The 27,763-nt window shown below is 30.5% G+C and overlaps 1 protein-coding gene across 1 annotated transcript in view; it reads left to right on the top strand.

Moving 5' to 3' along the window:
- The first annotated feature begins 831 nt into the window (after positions 1-831).
- Positions 832-27,763, top strand: part of LOC113402715 (T-cell leukemia homeobox protein 2-like) — a 42,242-nt gene continuing 15,310 nt past the window's right edge. Inside the window, exons 1-2 of the mRNA XM_026643024.2 lie at positions 832-1,474; positions 20,588-20,816. Coding sequence (XP_026498809.1) covers positions 925-1,474; positions 20,588-20,816 — 779 coding nt within the window. The 5' untranslated portion in view covers positions 832-924. The remainder of the gene's footprint in view (positions 1,475-20,587; positions 20,817-27,763) is intronic.

Genomic DNA, 27,763 nt, shown 5'->3' with positions numbered 1-27,763 from the left:
TCGAATTCGCTCAACAATTATACTAAAAGCTATAAATAAGAATACCGTTCTTAGTTTATCATTCAATCAATAATACACCCTTTACCACTCCAGCTGTCCAAACCAATACCATAAACAAGCTATCTTCAGCAATACATTATTTCTACTTATCTATGACCATAACACGAAACCAGGGATCTATTTTATTATAAAGTGCATTGTCTATGGAGGAGCTCGGTCGGCCGAACGTAAATAATTTAACTGTCTTAAAAGATTCAAAAATAGTTCCTAACATTGCCCTCCTTAATATGTACACCATTTCTCAGGCCATAACTGGATTTAAACAGCGCGTTACAATATCACAGGACACGCCTCTTGATATAAATATAGTTGTCTTTTTTTAACTTAGGTCAAAGTAACCTAGCGCGTGCAGTCATCTCACTTTCGCGAAAGATCCTTCATGTGCTTACGTCGTTTTGAATTAGAAGAAAATGTTGTAACTATATGCATTTATTGTTTCACTTTGAACCTTTTAACAATAGACAGAAAGGCCAATTTTAAGCAAATGTGTACGTGATGGGGGAAGCGTTGAAGCGGGACGGTTAAGGAAAGAGACGGGGCGAGCCATTCTGTTAAAGTTAGTGAGTCCAAACGAGTTTTTATGTTTGGAAATCGTATTAAGCTTTTGTCGGAAACTGTTCCACTCAACGGGCATAGTTGAGGCGTTTGTGCGGTCAAACTATCACGTTTGAAGAGGTGGGGCAGCTGATTGGCTCGTTTTTGCTGATATCGTGTTTTGATTCGGTCGCGCGCGGTCGGTTAACGCGGGAACTTTTTGAACATAGAATTTTACTGAAACAAAATTTATAAAGTGTTCGAATTTTAAAATGTCGGTTTATTTACGGTGAACTTAGAGTGTCAGTGTTTTGAGGACTTTATAACAAAATGTCGTCTGTGCATTCGGATGACGATCAGGAAGAGATCAATGTGGACTCTGATAGTAGACTATCAGGTCAATATGACAGAAGCATTGCTTCTGAAGACCGTGATTCCGAACATAGTTTTAATGAACGATATAGGGATTCTCCTAATGACCATATGACAGATACTCAGCAGAGAGTGAACTTACCTTTCAGTATATCTCGGTTATTAGGTAAACAATTTGAAGATATAGACAAACGTCGGAATTCCGGGGAGAGTGACGATAGAAGTGATCAGGACACAGAGTCAGAAAGTGCTAAAGACGATGCTAAAGAAACTGGGTTGCCTTTAAGTTTTTCTCATAACCCAGGTCTTTACCCAAACGGTAGTCTATTGCTAAGACCGGGGCTAGGCTTAGGAGGAGGTTATGGCTTTCCGAGTAATCCGGGGGTTGTAAGAGTGCCGGCACATAGGGCTCTGGGTGCGTTGGGTGCATGGGGCGTAGCCCTAGACCCAATGAGGCAAGCTGCTGCTGCTGCATTTGCACATCAAGTTGTAAAAGACAGATTAAATGGTGAGTGATATCTCTAAAAATATATACAATTTATACAAAGTATAATATTCTTAATAATATTATAAGTCTATTTTATTTAGTACATTTTGCGATTCTGTGCTATATTTTTTATGATTTTTTTTCGACAAAATTTATACTTTATTTGTATGCAACTTTTTATGACGCACACATTCACAGAACACGCATTTAAATCAGACCTAATGCGTGATATTATCTTAGAACATTAATATTCGCCATCTTCTCTGGGGTTAATTGATGTTAATGTCTTTCTTTTTAAAAGATACAAATGTTTTTATGCTAACAAGACACTCGAAAAATCTAGTTATTAATTTCGAATACTAATGTAACTATCGATCTCAATTGTCACGTTTAAGACATTTTTAAAAGGAATTTTACAGACGAGTTGACTTAGGTATTGGTAACGAATGAAAAACTTCTAACGTATCAAAAATTTATCTCGAAGCCATAAATATTTTTAAGTAGTATGTAAATCGTATCTTTACTCAGCGGATAAAAAACAAACATCCTTATCTGTCCGCATTTTATGCAATCTGTGTCGTCCACATAAAAGCGATATCCAGCAATTATGGTGTAGTGACACATCTAGGGCTACTTTTTTTGGGTGCTTTTTCCGGTCACGGCGCCTCGTCTACTGTAATTTGTCGCGCCGATTTCGGATTTGTGTCTAAAAAAAACCTTTTCAACTTCGAATAACCCACTGACTAAAATGGGGTGATTAACTGCGTTGAGATAAATTTGAATTCTTTTAATTACTGATGTAAAAATACTTTAACATAAATGTGTCTATGCCTTTATACATTTTTATGTCATAGTTTACCGGATTTGAAATATAATTTAGTGCAATTATATGCACCCTGTAAATAATGACAATTTTCTATATAACATTCATCTTTGGCATTATTCTACAAATGCCTGATCGTTCCTTATATGATTACCTTGAAGTTTAAGAAGATAAAAACAAAACAACTATCGAAACTTTTCTGCGAAAAAAGATTAAAACCGATCAAATCGGAACGCGTGTAAAGCGGAATTGGGTATTTTTTGCGACCACCCCGGTTCTGAGGAAGTGCGGACGTCCACTCTATAATTGAGACAATAGGTAGCGTGCGTGCGTCGGAAATATTGATGTCGTGACAAAAAAACACCTTTGTCATTTTAGCGCCAATAATTTGACAGCTCGTTTTTTTTTTTAAATTGCCCGTTTCTTTGTATTGGAAGCGACTTATAAGGATTTTATTTTTTTATTTGACCAGACAGAATTAGTATAAGAATATTTATATTGAACTTTTATTATTTTAAGTAGTATTCATTTGATAAAACATTAAATTACGTGGATTATTTAAAGGCAATAAAATACTAATACATTATAAGTTATATTAAGAATTATCACTAAAAATATATTGATACATCATATTTCCTTATTTAAATTAATACAGATTACATTAAGATAAGACAAAGAGATATCAAATTCCAATTTATTTTGAATTTTTAGGAGTAAATTCAAAACTTGTTTTTTTATTATAATGTCTATATTTCTTTTTTTTAGAAAAGTCTCGTAAATAAAATTGAATTCTGGAAAGGAAAATTTTATATGCGCATACATATTACGTGATATCAAAGTATTACTTTGACGCCATCTTAAATGTCATTATGACGGCACTTATTTTAATTTTTAAATGTAATAATTTACGCGAAAGAATCAAATTTGAGTGCGAAGTTTCTATGTAAACTTGATTTAAATATTTCTTTTAATTGTGTCACGTTTGATAAGTACCTACTTATGCAACTACAATTAAACAGAAATAAAAATATTGTATTACAATATTTTTTCTGTTTAATTATAGTTGCATGTTAGCAAAACTGCTGGTACCTGCATCAAAAGTTATAAAAAAAAACCTCAATATATAAAAATAAGAGCAGTTGACTTTAAATTTGGATATTTATAGATGTCTATCAAATGGAAATAGTCCATTAGAACTTAATGGAACGGATGACATATATATGTCTATAATTCAAACTATTATGACTTTGTTTAAATTTATACACTGTATAAATTGATCTATAATTAATTTTACTTAAAAAGTCGTAACATTTTTTGATTGTATATAAAATGCCAATAAAATTTTGAATAGTATTAAATTAGGAAATGCAGAAATAATTAAATAGAGGATATATAAAATAGATAAATCTTTAAATTATTATCGTTTACTGTAAGGTGGGTGGACCATGGAAGGCCACGCTCCTTTGAAGGCCAACTATTGAATATTCGTAGTTATTGACATGTAAAGAAAGATTACTTCTGCTATACACTAAGATGCATCAAAATCAAGGCCACAGATGCAGCGGCAAGTCGCATGCGCCGCTATTGTGGCTGTGCGACCTCATGCTTCGTAGACTTTGACGTCGACGTTACAATTGTTAATCGCGCGCACAGAAAAACAAAGGTTTTTAGTTTAATGACGTATTATTATCTCATATTTGTTACTGTAAATTATCATATGAGGATATATATATGGTATTTCAGAAAAAATAAATAGTTTTGCATTGATTTAAGTTAAAGTATTGGTAGTGTCTTGGAAAGCCGTTGGTTCCTTATAAGGCCAATCAAAAATTTGACGGTTGGTCTTGCTAGGGTACTTGGGCCCTACAAGGAACTTCTACAAACCGTATAACATATGAACAGTTATGTTTTAGTTATAAATACGTACCGTTACAGTTAAAACAATGTTTTATATTTATAATATTTTTATTTATCAGGTTTATTAATCTTTTTAAGTCATTTTGAATAGACTTTTTTTCAAAATTATTTTGATGAAACAGTTAGAAGAGGATTTATCACAGCGAATCAACCATTTTGCAAAACTGGGTGTACCGCTTACGCCTAAAATCAGGAAACATGCCTTTTTATTTTGTGAGAGGTTTAAAATCAAGAACTCTTTCAAGATGTTAACAAGAATGGGTGGACGCAAATTGCTCGATATGTTTTTGGCTCGAAACCCATCTATTTCAAAAAGAAAACCCCAGCTAATGAATCCAGCTAGAGCTCAAAAAATGAATATGCCCATGGTCAAACACCATTTTGAAGAACCTCACTTCTTAAAATAAGAAATTGTTAATAATTGTTAGTTTGGCCTTCTTAGGAACATTTTGGCCTTATAAAGAACGGACCCATAAGAAGGCCATTTTAGGTAAAAAAAAAAGTTTTAAATTTTATTATAAAACGCGTTAGCAAGTTATTTGATGTCAAAATAATACTCATTAATACTATTTTTAAATAATTTCCATTAATATATTCTTAGTTATAGGATGGTGTTCAAGTTTGTTGAGTTTTTTATAGATGATAAAAACATATTGAGCATTTAATGTTTCGCTTAAATGAAAGAGCTTATGATGTAATTTTAGTAAAAGCAGATATATCAATTTTTAAAATTCTATTTTTAAGTTAAACGACTGATGTATAATATTGGCCTTGTTTGGATCCGTGTTCCTTGCAAGGCCATTTGGGAGAGCTTAATAAAATTTAATTTTAATAAAAAGTGATTAAAGCTAGGTTAAAAAAAAGTGATTGATATGGTACACAATAAAACAAAGTATTACTTAATAATTTAGTTCCTTCATTTATCCAGTTAATAAACGAATAAAAAGTACTTATTCGTTAGTTGGCTTTCCATGGTCCACCTACCTTAATTTGCTTAAATTTATCAGAATAGTTACATCTATTAATAAACTGCTGAGATGACATTTTTGTACACTCATATACTGATTTTTGTACTGAGTAATAGAAGTACTTTGTTTGTTTTTTGTTTGTTCTGTGACTATAGTTTAACGCGTGAATCATTATTATTTTTTAATTTATTGATAATTTATGGAATGTATATGTAGTTAGAGTCTAATTTGAAAATCGAATTGCATTCTGAAGATAATGTTTAAAATATGTAACAAGGTGAGGTCAGGAGTTGTCGTTACTAAACTTATTTTTTATTTAAAGTAGAAAGCAACGCTAAATCATGAGATAAGCCAAATCATTTGGAGCGTATCTGAGTGGGACAGTTCGCTAGTTAGCGGTCAGCGTTGTCACTTACTGTCGTTAAGCTGAAAGTCAATAATTTGTTTGTAATTTATCTTTTGAAAAAAAAATCAATTTCCGAAAATTTGTAAGAAAAATCAATAAGTAACTTTTTCCGATTCCGATTTAGAGCATAATAATCTCCTAATAATTGCAGCTACGATGACTGGTCTGAAAGATTAGCTATTTGGACAGAAAAAATTGCACAGCGTGAGCGTGAAAAAACAAGGAAAAACGATCCGACTGTAGAGAGATCATGTGTAGGACCAACAGCTTAACTTGCTTTATGAGGCAGGAGAGTGGAACACTGCCAATTTTATAACCTCGAAGTTCTACTGAAAATATCTTTTTTACCCATCATCCATTATCATGTACCCCAGACCATGGGCAGCCTTATCATAAGCCTAGCACGAGACCAACGTCACAGTCATAAAGTTTCTAAAGCATCATCAATTCAATCAATCAATATAGAAAAATATTTAACCGGTAATAAAATCGGTCATATTATAATTTGTCAAAATTAGGTATATATCTGCAATTAATTTAATTAATAATTAAATATTTAGCAATCAACTAATTGAGCGTTGACTAATGTGGTCTATTTTTTTTTTAATTCTACCAATTCGGCCTCTTATGATAAGTGGTCTGCTTCGTTTAGATACTGGCACTACAGGAAGACTCACTATGCGTGAGATATAAGATATAATATCCCTTGTGCATGTAATTACACTGGGTCACTTACTCTTCGAATCGAAACTACATCTACTACATCAATACATGAGATGAGAACTCACTTTCATATAATTCATACAGAGTTACTTTCTCATTAATAATATTATTATAGATAGATAACGTTTCAATGTTGGAAATCATTAATTTTGATTTAAAATATATATACGTACGCCAGCTACAAATTATGTTACAATACAAATATCATCCGCAAGTGTAACTACAGGCACAAGGGACATAACATCTTATTCCTCATGGATTGTCTATTGGCAATCTAAAGATTGGTTAGAAAATTCTTACGACGCCCAAATCTATGTGCTGAGATAAAATTAAAAAAATATTGCACATTCAAGCTTTGTCCGATTATATCATTCTTAAGTTAAACTGATGACATCCCAATCGATTTTTGAATCGAACTGTGCAATACATTATATGATAGTGCACAAGTGTGTGCTCCAACACAAGTAGGAACACTTTCATCAATATGATGATATATCCTGCGACCACATGCGTTAGTACGAGTATGACCGTACTTAATCTTACGCTAAAGCGGTTTGAAATAAGCTTATTAAAATTTCAATTTTTATTTAAATATAAAACTTTTATTAATTAATCGTTAATGTTCCGTAATTATTCCTAAAATACACAAATACTGTTTTAATTGATTTAATATTAAGACGTCTGATATCTTGTAAACAACTCGTCTTTTTAAATCGTCAGTAGCTCGATCCATGTTATTGAGCAAGTATTTTCTTGTTTAATCTTATTTCCCTATCGATACCAATTTTTCTCAAGTCGGTCGTGATCGTTTCGCGATCAATAGAGAGTGTAATCGGCCATGTTTCTCGTAATGAGCGGTCATTTCCGCCCTAACGGCCATTAGGAACCACAGTTTTACTTAATGCTTACGTTACCAGACAGTCCGAGATAAATATCATTGCACACGATTGAGAAAATTAAAGAATTTGTATTATATTATTTTTATATATAGTAGTATATTTAAAATTTAGTTATTTAGAACTGTACCAGAATTGAAATAGTTACAAAACCATCGTAACCAAGAAACACAATTGGGATAGATAATAAAAAGTAGATACGTACAATTATCATTAAAAAAAAAAAAACAATTGTACTGTACAGTGAAAATCAGACAGATAAAAATCTATTTGAAAAAAAAATTGAAAATTTCGTTAATTCTCTTTCTTAATATAACACATACTAATATTAGTATGTTGACTACATATGTTTGATAAAGTTATAAAAATAATTTCTAAGAATATAGATTATCACTTTTAGAGGACAAAGATTAATAAATAAACTCTACCGTAAAGAAGTAATATATTATAACATCCATAAAAGATTAATTATAACGTTGTACCGCTTATTTCCGTAGACTCGAAATGACAAACCGGCTTTACTTCTAAATAATCTCTTAAAATAAACACTAATGAAGGAACTATTCCATCATCATTATAAAGAATATTTTAATTTCTCCTCTCTCTCGCGTGACTGTCTGTGGTCTCCCGCGAAACTTCGCCTTTATTTAAATGTTTTTTTTAGGAAAATATAAAACCTTTTATTTTAATTTCATTTAATTGTGAACTCATTTTTTTCTTATTTGTTAAATCATAACAATTTAATTTTCTGCACATCTACAACTGGAACTCTTCAAAATGAGACCATAACCGATTTTTTATATGCGGCTAAATCCCCATAACCACTGGAACAAAATCGGCTTACGCTATTATTATATAAGATTTTTATATTTTTTATCTATAAAAAGATTATAAGGATTTAACTAATAAACTAGACATTATTGTTTAAATTAATTTATTAAATTAAATATCTTTACAGTTGAGACTCAAATTACTGTCACCGTTATCAATTTCACCATCGCCTTGTAAACATATTATCGGAGTCAAATTTACATTAGTATCGCTACGATCAAGATGTTATCTAAATTAAATCAATCGTAAAAGATTGTTACTATGTTGACCTGTTGTGTTGAGATTATATTATTCATAATGTCGACCTTTGAATATGGAATATTCCTTAACTAGAAAGACATTTTTGGAGGCAAATATGACAAACGTTCGTTTTTTTTTAAATCGTTTAGGTTCGAGGGTATTGACCAAGCGACAAATAGAGTCACTTTTGCATAAAATACTTTTTACTCTGTCAAAATCAAACCATAGATCCCATTATCTTATGCTATGTTCTTATGCCTATAATTACACCTACTGACTGACCGTTCAAACCGGAAGTCATAAAAAAGTGGAAGTGGAAGTGTTGATGTTTGTCGATGGAATATCCGGGACTGGATTATGGATGGTAAAAGCGTTCATTACGAGTCGTACTGGTGAAGAGTTTCACACCGGTTTCGTGTGACACTCCTTTATAAAATATATAAAATACGTGGATCTTTAATAAATGATCGCGAGTTTAGACGATCACTAGTGAATTTTTCATGTTTTTCTTTACAATGTGACATATTATATTTGTGCTTTAAAGGGAACATGCCTATAAATATTTTAAGGGTTTGGAGATCAGCTTCGATTTAGTCCACTTAATTCAGATTCAAAACACAAAGAAAACACAAAGAAACTCATTTTGCTAAAAACAACATTATTTAATGTCATTCCAACATATAAAAATAAATGGATATATATTATAACACTTCCATGAGATTGCGTATTCTATTGCATATTTGGAAGAAATTGTATAACACTATGTTAAATATTCTAAATTATGTTAACATTTATTTAAATTTAAGTAGAATAAGTTCCGTATAATTTGCTTTGACAGGAGAGTTTTGGTCACGTGATACTCATACATGCAGCTGCGGTTTAATTAAACTAAAAATTCTATAAGATATTCATTAAACCGAGTAAATTTAAAAACGTTTCGTGATATAAATGTATAAGTGCATGTCTTGATATTTATATACGAGCGTTAAGTATCATTTATCTTTTCTATTAATATAAATATTTTGAAGAATCAGCCACCGACGGCAGATGAATTTACACGGAAGGCGAAAGCTGATATTGTTTCCGCGTTGAGTGACAATTCGCAACTGTCCGAAATGCAAGCTCAAGGTCTTGAGTAGTATTAATAAAACCTTTACTTATTTATCAGCACAATAATTTCAGCTTTACTATTAATTTATCAAAATCAAAAAAATAAATTATTTATAATATATTTAATTTAATTTCGTCTAGTAAATTTTACCATCTTTGCTAGAATTAATGATACTGACATTTTGATTACATTTTGTGTTAGTGTTATATTACGACGGAAATTGGTGGACGATAGACGCCATATTGGAAAATATATTATTTGCTAATAAATAAATAGTATATTGAAAAGTTTATATGTAACAGCTACTTTATACTAATTAATATATTACATATACTATAATATATACAATAATTTTATCGAAAGTTAGATTTTTTTATTAATCTTGTACACTCAGACCTTTACAGAGGCAGGGCCTTTATTTGAAAAATAATTAAAACGGATGCACGGTTTGAAAAACAGCCATTGAAAATCTTTCAAAATCGTAAAAATCTCTTTTTTGGTTTAGGATGTGTTGATTATATTAGAATTAATAAAAGCGGACTTTTGGCAACCCTAACAAACAATCATGTAGGACGTATGTAAATAATTACAAGATCATTTTATAGACTTGTAATACAACGAATAACAGATTTAAAGTCTTGGCAACAGATAACAAATACGAGTATGTAATCTGTGGCAACGACATTATACAACCTCATTCTGTGTTGTCTTTTTAAATTTCGAATTCGCGCTTGATCTTAGTTTGATTTGTGTTGGTTTTTAAATGTTCATATATATTTGCATATAATACACGTTGTATATACTGTTCAATAAGTCACTTGAATTCATTGCATATAAGTATAAACGCTTGTATATTTTTTATTAGATAAAATATTTTTATGCTGTTTGTTGTAACTCATGGTTTAAGCCGTTTCTTTAAAAATCAGTAGTTGTTTTATATTTTTCAGATATTAATGTCATTAAAAAATGGTAACATTTTTTTTAAAATCATAAACACATATCTAGGTATTACTTTTATTTGTGTTCGTTTAATAACAAAAGTCAACGTCTATTTAGCCTTTATAATTTTTTATTTTTCATTAACAGCCTGTTAATTTCCCACTGCTGGGCTAAGGCCTCCTCTCCCTTTGAGGAGAAGGTTTGCAGCATATTCCACCACGCTGCTCCAATGCCGGTTGATGGAATACACATGTGGCAGAATTTCGTTGAAATTACACACATGCAGTTTTCCTCACGATGTTTTCCTTCACCGCCGAGCTTGAGATGAATAATAAGCACAAATTAAGCACATGAAAATTCAGTGGTGCTTGGCTGGGTTTGAACCCGAAATCATCGGTGAAGATGCACGCGTTCTAACCACTGGGCCATCTCGGCTCTATAATATAAATTAATAAATAAACAGTCGAACCGATTTGTATTCACTACTTGTGAAGTCCGCCGACCAATCACTTAATGACGTGATGAATTTTGACGTATAATTGACCTTTTAAAACACACAGCTTTATTACTTACCGCTATTTGAACCAATAAATGCGCCATTTTAAATGATGTTGCTAATATCATTTGTGGGAACTTAGGGCTCGTATTTATTATATTGTTATTTCAGTAAAGTCATTTATAAATAAACCTAATTGACGTGAAGATGGCTTTGTTATTACATATATTTGCGGCGATTAGCGTTCTACTCTTTTATTTATTTAAAAAGCAGACTAAGAAATGGGCCACCTGATGATAAGTGCCTCCGCTGATAGACTCTCGCAATCTTCGCTACTTGGTGGTAGGGCTTCATGCAAGACTGGGTATGTACCACACATTCATCAGATATTTTACCGCCAAACAGTAATACTTTGTAGTGTTATGTTCCCGATTGAAGTGTGAGTGCGCCAGTGTAACTGCGGAGACAAGGGATATAACATCTTAGCTCCCAAGGATGGTGGAATATTGGTGTAATGTAAGGAAGCGTTATTATTTCTTACAGTGCCAAGCCAATGGTGACCACATACTATGACCGCCTAACTGTTACTTAAAAAAAAGTCACTCGGCCACTTATCTTGGGAACTGAAATGACATTTGTGTCTGTAGTTACACTGCTGGTGACAAAATGCTAATATAGGCAAGGGAAAAACGATATAACACAAAACAAATGACAATTTAAATATCACGTGTATTGTGAGCCAGAAGACAGCTCAATATTTTATTTAATAAGTAGTATCGCCGGATTATCGAACGTCCAGCAGCCAGATGGGTCGTGGGTTAGTGTTAGTTCGTGGGCCTTTATCAGTCGCGAATTGAATCTAGATCAGTAGGGATATTCTGTAACAAGAAATTCGAAACTCACCGCATAACACGAGCTTGAAATGTCAGATTTTGATATGCAACACTGACTATAATAATTATAAAATTTAAATGATACACGTATCAAAATGGCGTATCACTGTCGGTTGTCAATATTTCACGAGTGAGATACTAAGTGAATTCTTTCAGAATCGCATTACAGCAGTAGAACCTATATCACTCGTGACATATCGAAAACCGTCTGACGGAATCCCTTGAATCACATTCTCAATTCTTTTTTTTACTATCGTTGTGTTAAAGACAAAGAAGGCAATTTTTCTGACACAAAAATTACCATTCAAAATTTAAATTATAATCCTATCTACCTTAATATAAAATAATAAACCAAAATCACTTTTAGTTTTCATTAATGTTGGTACCTTCTTTGTGGACATTACCGCCTTATTAAATGAAATAATTCTAGCGATAAGGTTTTATTTATGATATCTTAAAACACCATAACCTCTTTGGTTCCTTTTAACGTATGCCGCAAAATCATCGATACACTAAAACATTGGCACACCCTTCTCGGAATTTCCCGAGGGGTGTTATGAAAATTTGACGCGCCCCGATATGTGATGATATCCACACCGACTCTGTATAAAACCCTCATGTATTATAAATATTTTTTCATGGAAGCTTAGTTTACTATAAGAACATGCTTATGTCATAGAATATTATTGAGATGTATGTATATTTTGAATAAAATGCACGAAGAAAAACATAGGTATTGTATTTTTTAATTGATATAATTTAGTAATACTTACCTACTAATATTGTAAAGAGATAAAATTAGTTTGTATGTAGGAGTTAATCTCCGGAACTAATGATCTAATTAAAAAAAAAAAAATTGTTACGAAGCTACACTATTTCTGAGTGCTTTAAAGTATAAATTATATTTATATCAAAACATTTTTTTATTAATTAATTGCACCCGTGCGAAGCCGGGACGAGTCGCTAGTTGTTTTACATTTTTAATTTAGGAATATCTAATGTTATATATACATACGAATCATTCAAAAGGAAATTGATGAACGCTAAGGAGGTTTCATTGAAATCAACAATTTATTACATACTTTAGATAGCAGGCTAAACTCTAAAATAAGAATAAACTTACATCAACTGAAAACTAATAACTTATATAAGTAACGACGTACGTTCCTTTTTTAAAACTTATTTTAACTTAAAATTAGACTGTGACTTTACTCGTCTGGAATCGTAATTTGTAGTCAACTCTACATATTGTATGTATGTAGAGGCATATAATATATACATTGTGAGGATTTTAAGGTAAACTATATCCCAATACTTTAATTTAATTGGTGGTAGAACTTGTACAAGCTCGTTTTTGATAACTAATCTCTGACAATTATTGCCAAATTCTATTACGTATATGAAATGAATATTCATATGGCGTTAATTATTTACAAAACACAAATATATAATGATATAAACACATTACAACTATAATAAATTAATTTGATTATCGAACGCTGCAATAATATCAAGACTTTCTCTCTAACACTTTATTTTTATATTTTAAACATTATAATATTAAGATAATTATTGTCATTCTATTCCTTACTCTTTCTATCATCAGTAATTTGACATTCGAAAGAAGGAGACAAAACTGCTGCAACTGCTTTGTATACAAGTCTTAGAAAGACGTCTAGTTTATACGAATAGATAAAATGTCTGCATTATCGATCCGAACCATGTGTAATATTTATCTAGTAAGATATCACCTGAATTTTGATGTATTTTATCGGCAATCCATAACGTGATAGGTCATAAAAACCGCCATATTTCAAATGTGTTAATATACGAGAAAGCTACCGACGGAAGACGCGGACATACATAAAATATTATATTGCTATTTATAGCATACAGAGAGATTAGATCATTCAGGGGAACGTGTGACACGTAAAAGATCGGAATATTATTATGAATAAAGAGATATAAATACATGTATTTACTATATTTGTTTATTAAACGCTTTAATACACAACAAGCTGAACCTGCGGCTTTACCTGCACGAGATTCATAAAACTTTAACTATAGCATACAAAACGACACGCCCAATTTAGGGGGGTTAATTCAAAATATCCTTTCCCGACACAAACTATCTCCTAACCAAGTTTCATCTAAATTGGTTCAGCGGTTTAAGCATGAAGAGGTATCAGACAGAGTTACTTTCGCATTTATAATATTATACGAGACACATCTGTGCTTTATAAGCAATGAGGAGATATCTCTTTTGTAATATTTAAGAAGAAAATAATAAAGTAATATATTGTATATCAAAACTTATTCGAGAAGGTCCAGCGTGCTTCGGAGAAGAATAAGGCGCTTCGCAATTACGTCCGTTTTAAATTTATTCTATTATGTGAAAAACGTGATGGGATGAGATGTAATCTATGTATATAATACATGAGCTTAGCTTAACTAATGTAGGATAAAAAATATATAATCAATTAGATATGAAATTATTTGGCGACTTTATACAGGCCCATCTGGATAGGTATGAGCCGCTCATCAGATATTCTTCCGTTAATTAAAAAAACTTAGTAATAACAGGTACTAGAGAGCTTAGCTTCCAAGATTGGTGGCGCATTGGCGATGTAAGGAATCGGTAAAATTTCTTACAACGCCAATGTCTTTGGGCGCTGGTCGCTAACCTATATAATAAAAAAAGGAAAATAATAATTAGCGCACATGGAATATAATATTCTGCCAACAATATTCATGTGTGTCAACATAGTTGTGTAGAGGTTTGAAGGGTGAGATTACAGGCAGAAGGTTAATGGTGTGAGGGATAGTTTATAATTAAGTTAAGATTTAAGGCGTGTTACTTGTAACATATCATCATCATATATCACGTCAAATATGTAGAAATGTCACGTAATATTATATTTTATAATACTCTCTTGAAAAAATTAAGAGTTGAACAAAAGAACAGAAATCATAAAAGCATGTTTTTTGTGATATAATTTTTATTTATATCACTAGTTTAAAGTACAAATGTCTATTTGAATAAAGGTGAATTTATTTTTATTTTAATATTGTTATCAACTTTGAAGTAAAACAAAGGTCATGAAAAACGATCACTTAATAACACCATCGATGTTATTAAACAACTTATGATTAAATGATTAGAAAACGTGACATTATAAAATTACAAAACATATTTTAGATATAGAACTCCTTGTTACTATGAATACACCATAAAATACCAAACTAAATATGACCACAGAAATACCAAAGGCCTAAATTATAATTTCAACGCCAGTGTAATTTAAAAAACAATTCCACAAAAATACCATTTAAATCTTAACAAAGGTTTATTACATGTATTTAAGTTTAATTTACATAAAAGAGAATCCGACTTATTATGGTCAATTAGGTTATGACATAATCCCAGTGGTCGCGATGACAACGCTTGGACAAAATTTTAATGACCAAAACAAGCGTGCGGGTAATAGCGGCTAATGCATGTGAATACACGATGGCTATAATTAGCCGCAAGTTGCTATGAAATATCTTAACAAAACTAAAACCTGTTATTTTACAAGGAAACGACAGAGTTATATTTGAAACGTTAATTTAAAAAAGTAGCTATCACGGAACGCCCGGTGGAAGGTAAACGTCGTACGAAACTACGATGCATTTGAAATTTGTTATTAAAATAAATTATATTAAAAGAAATAAAAGAAAAATATATTTTTTAATTATAATTATACGATATTATATAGTATACGCGCAACTTACACAAGAAGAATAGTGAGCGTCGTACCGTTTGCCGTCGCGGCATACGAGTAGGTCTTAACTCCAAGGCACACCAATAAAGGTTTCACATCAAAAAGGTTTTAAGCTGTAAAATATTTTATGCAAATACCTTCTACGTGTATTTTCTTTATTGCACACTTAACAAATCAAACGTAAAGAACTAATAAAAACTTAATACCATTTCAGATAAACATAAATGCACAAATGTGTGTTAATAAAAAATAACAACACATGCGTTTATGTATGGACGTTATAAAAAACAGAGTTATTTACTTAAATTAGTCTCATGGAAATATACGTAAATTTAAACGTAATAAGAAACTACATGAATTTCAAATTTTATTACAAATAACCATTGCTTAACTTGTTTATTTCTAAGTTGCAATTTTAATCTAAGCATGCCTAGCACTGCCTCGTACCAATAAAATATAATTTCCTCGAAATGTATGTGTTTTTTTTCGTTTTATGTTTTCCTTATTTATTGCCCACAATGCTACACAATAAGTCACAGAATACAGAAAGAGCATAATTTTAAAAGAACTCGCTATCTTTAAGTGCACCGTAAACTGCACTACGTTTTAAAACCGTATACGGAGAAGTCGAAATAGTTAAAAGTACATATGAAAGAAGTGCACTAAATGTACAAGAGAAATGTAGCACTAAAAGGAAAACATCATAAAGATTGCCTTTGTTCAAACGAATGAATGCAACATTGTTCCTAAATGCAACCGAACTTGTATTCCGATTGCAACCCGCTTTCAACCACTGAATTTTCCATGAGTTTCACTGTACACTCGATTCGGATACGTTTGGTAACGTAACTAGCGGGGATTGGTATCGGTTGTTGTGTGCAATATGTATGAGTTTTTTGTCCGTTCATTTTTTCACTCCGGACCACTGTCCGACGTAATTGAAAAATGTTGCGTCGCGCTACCGTATTTTTGATTTCGAATCGGTGATTCAGTATTTACGAGCAATAAAGGCAATTCAGATGTAACGTATAAAAGGTATGATAAAATATTTTTATCGACTACAAATACGTTAATACTAAACGCGTTTTAATGTTGTGTGAAACGATTGATTGTTATATTGTAGTAATTAGCGTCAAATCGACATCGAAAACGATTCTAAACCATTAAACCTTTTCGAAAAATACAACAAGAAAAATATATTACACCGTAAATAATTTATAATTCAAACTTATGAGTAACGACGAGGTGTTAAATCATACGGCACAGTGGGCTCAAGTGAGCAGGCGTGGACAAATAAGACTATTGGAGTGATGGAACGACTACCTCTAATCCCCAGCGACGTCTAAGTCCAATTAGACGTCAAGCATTCGTCTTCCTACGCCTCCCCGTAGGGTGGCGAATAAATATGAGTGAGAATTTCCCGCTTTTAAATTTGAAATATGGAATGCTAGTGCCGCGAAATTTGAGTCGACGCTTTACGATGAATAATTTTTTAAATCGCGCCCGAGATGAGCTACTGAAAAATTAAACAGATACATTGAAGTGCGTTGTAATTATATTATCTGTGCTTTGTTTTTATAGTATCTTTATTATTGTTTTTTAAAACATAATATTAATAAAAATATTTAATCTTGAACTATTTATCTAGTATATAAATGTAAAGTATAAATTAAATTAAATTATAAAAAAAACACCGAAAAGACAATTTTTTTATAAATATGATATTTCGAATTCGTTCAGGCTTCAACTTAAAGCAAGGGTGAAAGGGATTCAGCCCAAAGGGATAATATCATAAAGGGTTACCCCGAAACGGTTAAACCCTTCAATGTTAATTTGTTTGTTAATTTTTCTTCACGTTTAACTTAGTGTTATTACATTTAAAGTAACCCTCTTCATATTTTTGTTTTCATTTTCATGTTAATTGGCTTTGAAATATAAAAAAGATAAGGCGTACGAATGAGAAACTGCGTAAAAAAATCCTTTAGGAATTGATTAAATTTTGATATAAATGATGAAAAATTATTTTTATATATTATAATCCATAGTATACTATTATTAATGAATCAATGCTTATCTTGTATTATAAATTTTGATGGATCTAATCATTTCGATATTATTTTTTCTTAGAAAAGAACGGAATTTATTATTTAAAAAAAATAGTAGATGTTGCCATAACATTCACCGATTTACACAATCCAGTACCTACGCAATTTCATGAACAGTATAAGATAACGTACAAAAAAATATTTTCAACATCGTCTTGCCTATGACGTATAACAAACAATGCATTAATTATATAATTTTAGATGTACAAGATAGAGTTAATTGCGAACGCAGCCGTCAGAGACGAATGCGTTTTATTTTTATAGAATTGTTTAAAAAAAGAATATATAACATCCCGTACACAAGTAACGCAAGCCATACTATGTGGGCACGCATGAATCATACCCTAACCAGATTAGACCCACCAAATCTTGTTATACCACCCTCCTCACTGATGCCGTGACGTAGGTATTTGTTACGTATACATTATATGGTTTTATATAATCTGTGGGATTGTAAACGATAATAGATATTTAAAAATTTTGGTGCAATTTTTTATTAATAAAATATATATTATAGATATTTATATACCTCAAAAAGTAATTTAACAGCATATCATTATTAATTGTTAAACATGCTCTAGTACTTATTGACTTATTTTTGTTTTATAAACATTTAGTAGGTACGACTACACTAGACACAGACCTCTTAAAATACGGCAAAGTACTTGAATCTCCGCAATATCTGCATAAAGTCGTTTCCCGGCATCGTTTCACATGGCTGAAGATCACCCTCGCTGCGTTGGTCGGTTGTTGGTCTCGTCTTGTACAACGGTCATCGGTCCGAAGCACCTCATTGTCACTTCAGTTTGCTAATTCTGCATTCTGACGATTTCTGAGCCAATAAACTCATTATCCTGCAAAGATACTTCCAGCATAGTTCACTTCAATACACGTCAAAGCAACTTTAATGTGGACTACTTCCACAGTTAATGACGTATCTTTGAATACGAAATGCTGATACTGTAAATTGACTCTTCGTTCGACTTCCAAAAGGTTGAAATGAGGTTGCTACATACCTAACTTATAATATTTAAAAATATGTATGGGTCTATAATTTTAATGCTAACTACAACTATTTACTAAGGTGTTTGTTTGATCTGTTTCTAAATAAATTTCTATAGACAATACATTTTTAAACATACATTGAAGTGTCTATAAATTTGTGAATTTTAAATACATTATTACTACGTACGTAATTATACATAATATAATAACATGATTCATATTATTATTTAAAAACTTTTAATTCACGGTCGTTTCGGTACAAATGAAGCATGTTTTACAAAAAAAAAAAAAATATCGAATGTAAAGTTATACACACAATTATTTGAAACATAATTCCTGGTCACGTAAGGCCGCCATTACACTGGCTCGACCAATTAAAACAAGTCGTTTAACTTCTTTCTGTTTAAAAGATTAAAATGAAATACGGGCACGAAATTCAAATAGTTGTTTGTTAATTGGTATTTGATGAAATACTTTTATATTATTGTTTTTTTATGATCTATAAATTAGATCTTTATGATAACAATATTAATTTTGTATGTATATTTTTTTATTTCTTTATTCGAAATTAATTAAAAAAATATATATTTAGCACAAATAAGTATAGCTTATAAATATAAATATCAAAAGATACAATATAATTTGGCCGTTTAAAAAACCGAGCCCCTTTATAAAAACAAAAAATATAAAAACTATTTGAATCTATTTTCGCTTACTATAAAATAATTGCAAATAAACAACTAAGGCCTTTGTTGTTCAACAAAGGTTAAAAATTAAATGAATTTTAACGACCGCATTGCCGATGAGGTTTGATTGTGGAGGATCATATTATAAAGCACCATTGGCATTGAATGCAATACTAGTTAGTATCGACATGATCTCATCATACGGGCCATTTAATGCAAATCGATCTATTACGGAAAACACCGATCATTACCGACCGCTGGACCAATCAGAGCGCGCTGCTTGAACGAATGTAATTTATTGAGTTTCGAATTTTAAAAACGTAATCACCTCCCGCCATCTTGGGAGTAATTTCGAAAAGAGAATTGTAACTGGCAGTTTAAAACGATTGCTAACAATTACGACTTCTTTTTTAAAGAACCTTTTTGGCTATTACGAGATTTCTTGCGGTTTGATCTCCAAGTTAAGTTTCCACGAACGCCTATGTAATTTAACATTTATTAAGGATGAAAAATGTTGATTACAGTGTACGTATTACAATACCAATCGTAGCGATTCATACTTGATGCGGACTTTAATGAGTTTTTTATTTATTCATGGCACTCTGTAATCGTCGAACATTATTCAACTCGATTAAGTCGTGATTTCAATTACAAAGATAAGATTTAAATGTACGAGTAAGACTGAGTAATTTCTGGTATATTTCAGATGCTATTTTCTGATAAATCGCTACACCGGATTTGAATAATATTTATTCTTACTAATTTCCTTAAATGTCAGTCATCAAATTTGCTTATCGAAATATGAATTGAATATCGAAAAAACATATGATAGTGTGTTTTTTATGTACAAATAAATAATTAAATAACGTTCATCGAAAAGTCTTTAAATGTTGTAATGACAAGCGTTTCAGGTTTTTGCATTATTTTTTTTTTATTGTTCGAATTTATCTTAAGTACCGAATAAAAAATGTATTTTGACAATTTTTTTTCGGGTAACACTATAATTTGTTTTTAAAATTATAAAACGTCTAAGTAATGTTATCTTCAAATTACTTAATAATCCTACTTATAAGTGAACTTCATTTTGACATTTAGACATTCATAAATGTTGAATTGGATTTTAGTTGGGAGATAAATGTTAAATTATGAAAATCAAATTCGCAATTTTGAATAATTGTTAATTGACAATCAATTATAATTCTAACGTCTCAATCAAGCTGATGGAAATTCTGTTTTTTACCTATTCTGTTAATCAATGTTACAAATATGGTGTTTTTATATGTTTAAAAAACGGGAAATATAGATAGTAAATAGCAACATTTTATTTCCAGCTTCATTCCCAATCACGAGGCGGATCGGACATCCCTACCAAAACCGAACGCCGCCTAAACGCAAGAAGCCGAGGACGTCCTTTACAAGAATGCAGATAGCAGAACTAGAAAAACGTTTCCACAAACAAAAGTACTTAGCGTCCGCCGAACGAGCGTCACTCGCTAAAACTTTAAAAATGACGGACGCGCAAGTCAAAACATGGTTTCAGAATAGAAGAACGAAATGGAGGTACGTTCAAAGTTTTTTTTATTATAGATAGTTTTTTTTTTAATACTAACGCTCGACTATATACGGCCTAACGCTGCCTACGTTTTAGTGTAGACCCTAATCTCTAAAGCCTTATTGTCGTAGCAAATTCTAAATTCTAGCACATTTTAACACTTTCCTTCTGAAAAAAAAAGAAATAATATTCGAATACAATATAATATGAAATAAAGTGCAAAGATGTATTTTATCTCTTTAATTTTCATTAATTTTTCATATTTTCATACGAAAAAAAAATTATATAATCCCGACGTTCTATAAAGTGAAATCGTCTTATACTTAAAAGTGGAAATAGTAAAATTCTAGATTCAGAAACAGCGTGACATAGGAAAGTCAGTTTGAAAGATCAGGCTGAACTTGATAGTCCTTGATCCTATATTTGACAAATTCAGAGACAATGTAAAGTTAATTCGACAGATCAATGCAAAAACAAGAAGCTATGTCGTCCCTTGTGACTGCACTCACTTCACTGTTTCCATTGTACTATTACTCATTTCCACGATAAAAACGTTTTGTTTTTATGGTTTATTGTGTCTTTTTAATATTTTTATTCTTTATTTTACGATAACTATTTGTCTTTCATAACAATAACAATAAATAAATAAGTAATAATATTGAGTGCAAAGTGCTTGCGTTCATATGTTTTTATTATAATTTGCACATATGCACATAATATTTTTATTTGATATTCAGAGTAAGTGAACATTGTCGATAATTTTTTTTTAAATTATTTATATTAGAAGACCACTTTGTAGTAAGCCATAAACCATAGACATTGGCACTGCATGAGAAATTTATGATATTATTCATGTAGGGAAAGGTATTTCATTTCATAAATTTCTTAGATTTATATAATTAAATATTAATTGAGAAATAAAAACATGAAAACCCATACGGATAAAATAAGTGAAGTTATAAAAATATAAAAGAACGATTTATTCTTATCGTGCAATGGAAACAATTCCTATTCAATTTCGTTAAGAGGAAAAACAATTGAAACACGATATCATGGCCGTGGTGATTTTACTTATTGAGAGTAAGCAGATATGTAAATAACAAATATACTTGGGAATGGAAATATAAAAGTTTGTTGATAGGACATTTACTGTATATAAAACAAAAAAATATTGTGTGTTTTTTTTTGTTGCAATTTTACTTGCTTGTATTTTCACCCTTCAACTTCAACCCAAACCGGAAACAACAATGCATATTGTTGTTTTCGGTTTGAAGTCGGTATAAGTGCACCTCCCTAGATTAGAAGCACATCGATGATGTTAGGAATGGTTAATATTTCTCACAACGCTGATGTCACTTTGAGGTACTGACTACTTACTTTGAGATGGCCCGTATGCCCGTCCGTTTAATAATTACATAAAAAATATATATTTATTCTATATATTAGATTATATTCGAAATACGAATATTATTCCACGTACAAATCCAAATGTTTCAAGTAAAAAATGTCATTTTTATACATTAAAATATTAATATCGAAAATATTAAGTATATTCGCAGTTTATTGGTTGATGTTCTTTGGATAATAATACTGTTGAAAGACATTGTTTGACGTATTTTGACATAGCAGCGTAACTGTCGGTAAAAAAACATAGCCGAAACGACAACAAAATTATGAGATTAATTAAATAATAACAATTAAAAAGTAATGCGAAGAGTTTCTTTTTTTTTTTCATTTTAATTTTTTTCATTTTCTTATCAAAGGTAAGAAACTTGCATTTTCGCATCAAAGGTAAAAAGCTCCGCAACTCTATCATTTTGTATGCTATATAAAATGCAATCATATTTTATAGATAACAGATTATAAATATTACTTAATTTTACGTTGACGCCCTACGATGACGAAATATATTTTTACACAATATTTTGTGTCGTAAATATGTCTAGCATTATTTAATACCGTTATATTTTAGTTAAGTTACATAGTTAAACTAAATTATAAACACACCTATCTATTTGCAAATTAATTACACTTATAATAAATTACATAATATACTGACACGAATAACATTGTGATTTTAAATTAAAATAATTACAGTTATATTAATATAGATCGTGTTTATAACAAGTTGTTTACATCATGTTAACATTAAAATTATGTTATTTTTTTCTGTTATTATTGTGAAGACAACGAAATGTACAACATTTATATACATTGAGTCTATCCTGATAGGTAATCCTATAAGCCTGACACCATATATATATATATATATATATATATATATATATATATATATATTTATATATATATAAATATATATATATATATATCTTTTGCACATAGCATCGTGTGAAAGTAATTAAAATTATAATCTTTACTTGACACTTACAACTTCACTAAAATAATCATTACTTAAATTATTAAATAAATTAAATTACGATAACAAGATACTTCTTTTATATATACAGTCAAACCTAACTACATAAGCCTATTTAGATTTCGGTGGTGTAGGTTAACATCATCAAATCTCTCAGTCAAATGTCAACGCGAACGGGGCGTGGGCGCAATTAGTTTATGTATGAGCGTATGTGTGCGTGTACCGTCATCATGAAACTGTCAAGCTTACAATAAGACGTTAATCAACTTCGTCATATTAGCAAAATAAATAATAATATAAAAATTACTAACAACATAATCTTTACTATGTGACGAACGACCAGGGCCGGATTTTGGGAATCTGGGGCTGCAGTCCTAGGGCCTCTATAAGAGTGGCCTAAACGACAGATTCTAAAATAAATCGGCGGCGAAAATTGATAATTTTGATGTAATATACGTGTTGATAAAAATAATAACAAAAATAGTATGCGATATATTTGATGTTCATTAAATACAATTTCGAAAGTTACCATGGAAACGAAAAAAAAAATGAAAAGCCGACCGTCAGAAATTGTTCAAATTAATTTGTATAATAGTAATAAGGGGGCTGGGGTCTCTACTATTTCATTGTCCCAGGCACAGATCTCTAAATCCAACTTTGCGTGCTGCACGTTACAAAAATAAAACGTATTCAAATTATTATTAACTCATACATTATTAAAATATCTACGTTTAATTATGTAATAATATATACATTTGTATATTATTAATAAAATTAATTGAAAACATAAACCAAATAAATTCATCGTTCGTGCGAAGCCAAAACTGATAGCTACTTAACACAGTAATAATATTCAAATAACCAAATATACAAAATTCCGAATCACTGTGAGACAATGCTGGTCTGGTTCGAATCGTGGTGGCGTTCTGATAATCGTCTAATGGACAAGCGGTGTTTGTGTACGGAGCTGATAAGAAACCGATAATACGGCGCCATGCCACCGTCGAGAAAAAACTCATATAACCCACGATAGGAACTTTCGTTTTATTCTTACCCGCCTCTGCAGGGAAGGGTTATTGTATAGAATGTATTTCATTGATTATTTTTAAATAGTTATATTTATTGGTTGAATAATTAGGAAGATTTTTGTAATGCTATTTGTTTATATGAATACGATAAAAATTGTTTTGCGCTAGGGATTATATACAGTATTATTACTTGTACTGTTCGAAGTAATTTCTTATAAAGTCCTAAATAGTCTAATGTGTTTAACACCAGTCAACTATCATTGTAATCACTTTGACAGACCTTGATTTTAACTTATTACAAAATCTTAAACTTTAATAAAACTGTTTTATCCTTAAGAGTTTTTAACCAGCTACCAACATATAAAGTGTGAAAAATTTATTTCAGTATAATAAGTAATTACTACAATACAATTGTAGTATATCTAATTATAATCATGTCTTCATATTATAACACAAAGTCTATCTGTCTGCCTTTCTGAACCCGATAAACTTTATAAACTACCAAACAGTTTTCATACGTTTCCACCGATGGAGAGAGTGAGTAAGGAAGGTTTAGGTGTAATCCATTAATCCAAAAATGTTGTCGCCAAACAGTAATATTTAGTACTGTTCAGTTCTGGTTTAAAAGGTGAATGTGCCAGTGTAACTACAGGCAAAAGCGACATAACATGTTAGTTCCCAAGGTTGGCTGTAGGTTGGCGCATTGGTGATGTGAGAAATTGTTAATATTTCTTACAACGAAAATGCCTAGGTAGCGGTCTACCTATAAAAAAAAACAAAAGACATATACATTACATATGATTTTGTGATATTTAAAATGTTTCATGATTACATACACGTGCGAAGCCGGGTCGGGTTGCTAGTTATATTATTATGTGAGCGATGACCGGCAGTTCATTCGCTTTTAATTTGGTTTCATATAGTTTGCCGGATTGGTGGACGTTTAAGTTTACTGAACTGCTTAGTGTCCTTGCGTTAAGTTATACGATATATAACCTTACTCTTTCAAGTTTCTGTATATTGCAAATGGAATTTAAATCGATACGATAGATATTTCTTGAGATTATTATACAAATATAATTATTAAGGCAATTTATTATATAAGTATGAACAGTAACAGTCTGTAAATATTCCACTGATGGATTAAAGCTTTCTCTCCTTTTGAATTGAAGATTTGTAACGAATTCAACCCCCGCTACCAATGCAATGGATAGATATTGGCAGAATTTCATTTAAATAAGACACATGCAGGTTTCCTCACGATGTGTTCCTTCATAGGATGCATTTTAAACACAAAATGCACATAAAAATTAAGTGATGACTGTACCTACCTAAACCTACCCTAAGTACATATAAATACTACGTACCTACTTATTACACAGCACAATCTAAACTGCAAGTTTTTTTATAATCCCTTCTTATTATTTGTATTTATAATACTATTAAGTTTAAGTTTAATTACGAGTCTTATAATATTTCGCACCGAATAAAGTTCTGCTATCTCTTTCTAGATATCGAATAAAAGCAACGTCGGGACTCGAGATGTGTTACTCACTAAAAAATATCTATTATATTCGGTCGGTTTATCAGACGTCTCTTCGTATTAAGCAGCGGTGTTAATGGTTGCTTATCTGTTGTTGTTTTGTTGTTATTTATTAAGTACCTGTTGTTTTGTTGTGTCGTTAAAGTTGAGTGGATTTTTTTGTTTGGATTTTTAACTATCAAAAATGGAATGCATTTAATTTTTTTTTGAGTTAAACTAACTGTTGCTGCAAAAGTGTTTTTAATTTTTTCCAAAAAAAAATATTTTAATATTGCTTTAGAGGTAAATTATTTTTTTTGTTTATTAAGCATTGTATAATAATAGATATAAAAATATTAATATACTTCTAGTATAGTATAGACTAGATTTTAATTAAAAGAAGTACATAACTTCTTATTTTTGCACGTAATGAAAAAATAAGACATAATGTACTTATTTGTTTCATGATCATCAATAATATAAACATACTTAATTGTTTAGTGCAAATTACGTTAAATTATAGCAAAGCGTGTACCTTTAATACAGAAGACCTCGGCTCGCATATTAAAATGAGACTAAATAAAATTTTATAACACATAAAATAATGATTATATAATACATATTATATATATCAAGTAAGGTTTTCATAACATATGAAATATTTTTTTTATTTGATGTGACTTTCTAATGTTTAGATTCCAATAATAGGAGTAAATCAACTAAAAAAAACATTATAATGTATATTTATTAAAATGAAACGAGAGCTGTACTCAAATTAAACAGAACAATATCACAATGACATTTTAACTCGAATATCCTCAGAATCGAAATCTGTATTTTTTTTAACTCGATTCCGAGCCCGAGAAAAGGGAAGCTGAAATCGATTAATCAATATCGTTATGACAGCTACCTGTTTTAAAGTGAAGTGTTTTATAACTCGGGACAATATTCGATCATTGTCTTATTTAGACATTATTTATTCTAAACGTCATCGTATATAGATAAGCATAACGCAAATGAAATGCTAGTTAATCTATGACAAACGAGTTTATTTTATCTATGGTGCTTTGACGATTGAAGTTTGGAATTTGTATTCATGATGTGGTGATTGAGGCAAAATCTTATTATTTGGTTGGTTTAAGTTAGACAGAATTATGTTATAATATATTATTAAAATAGTTAATTATAATTATACTTTGTTCTTTTGTTTCTGGAATATTCTATGTTTTTGCATTTATTTTTACTGCTTTTTTAAACCTTATAATCTTAATAAGATGGATGATGGATGTCACGAATACGTTCTTGAGAAATCGTATTTTTCATATTAATAAGAAATTAAAATTAAAAACATAAACATAGACGATAATTATAATATTTCTCTTGTAATGTATGAAAACACATAGAAGAAGTATATCCTAGGAATTATATATATTTATTTGACCAAGCCTTTCAGCCAACTATTCATCTTTACAGTTTTATGTTTTGTGATTAAGGATATCTATTTGATTATTTAAAAACGCATTTATAGATATTTACATTTATATCTAGTCATATTTCAATATTAATAACAGATAATTAATTGTTTATAGATCAATACGTATATATATTATATGTGATAAAGTGTTGAATATCTGATAAGTTTTCAGTGAAGATTATATATTTAAAAATGGAATTGTTTTTGATCGTTTAACGAAATATATAGAAGCTTACTGGCTCTTTTAAGCGAAAAGTTATATTCCAAATTTAAATACCAATTCAAAACTTACTTGTAACTGAGGAGCCTTTGAGAATACATTTTTTTTTTGCTTAATAAAACTCATTGTTCATGATTTTTTATTAATGTGATATCGATAAAGAAACGTACAGATTTACATGGATTTCATCTCAGAAGTAAAGAAGATTTATGACATATCTAATATACAGATAAGAAACCGGTACATAAGTATTACTTGAATCCATAATCATTTTGTTAATGCAAATATGGTCGGTTAGAATATCTTTAGATTTTAAAATAAGGATTGATTTATT

The sequence above is a fragment of the Vanessa tameamea genome, chromosome 24 (genome assembly GCF_037043105.1).
Source record: "Vanessa tameamea isolate UH-Manoa-2023 chromosome 24, ilVanTame1 primary haplotype, whole genome shotgun sequence".
In the NCBI taxonomy this organism is placed as follows: domain Eukaryota; kingdom Metazoa; phylum Arthropoda; class Insecta; order Lepidoptera; family Nymphalidae; genus Vanessa; species Vanessa tameamea.
This window is presented reverse-complemented; position numbering and strand designations above follow the sequence as displayed.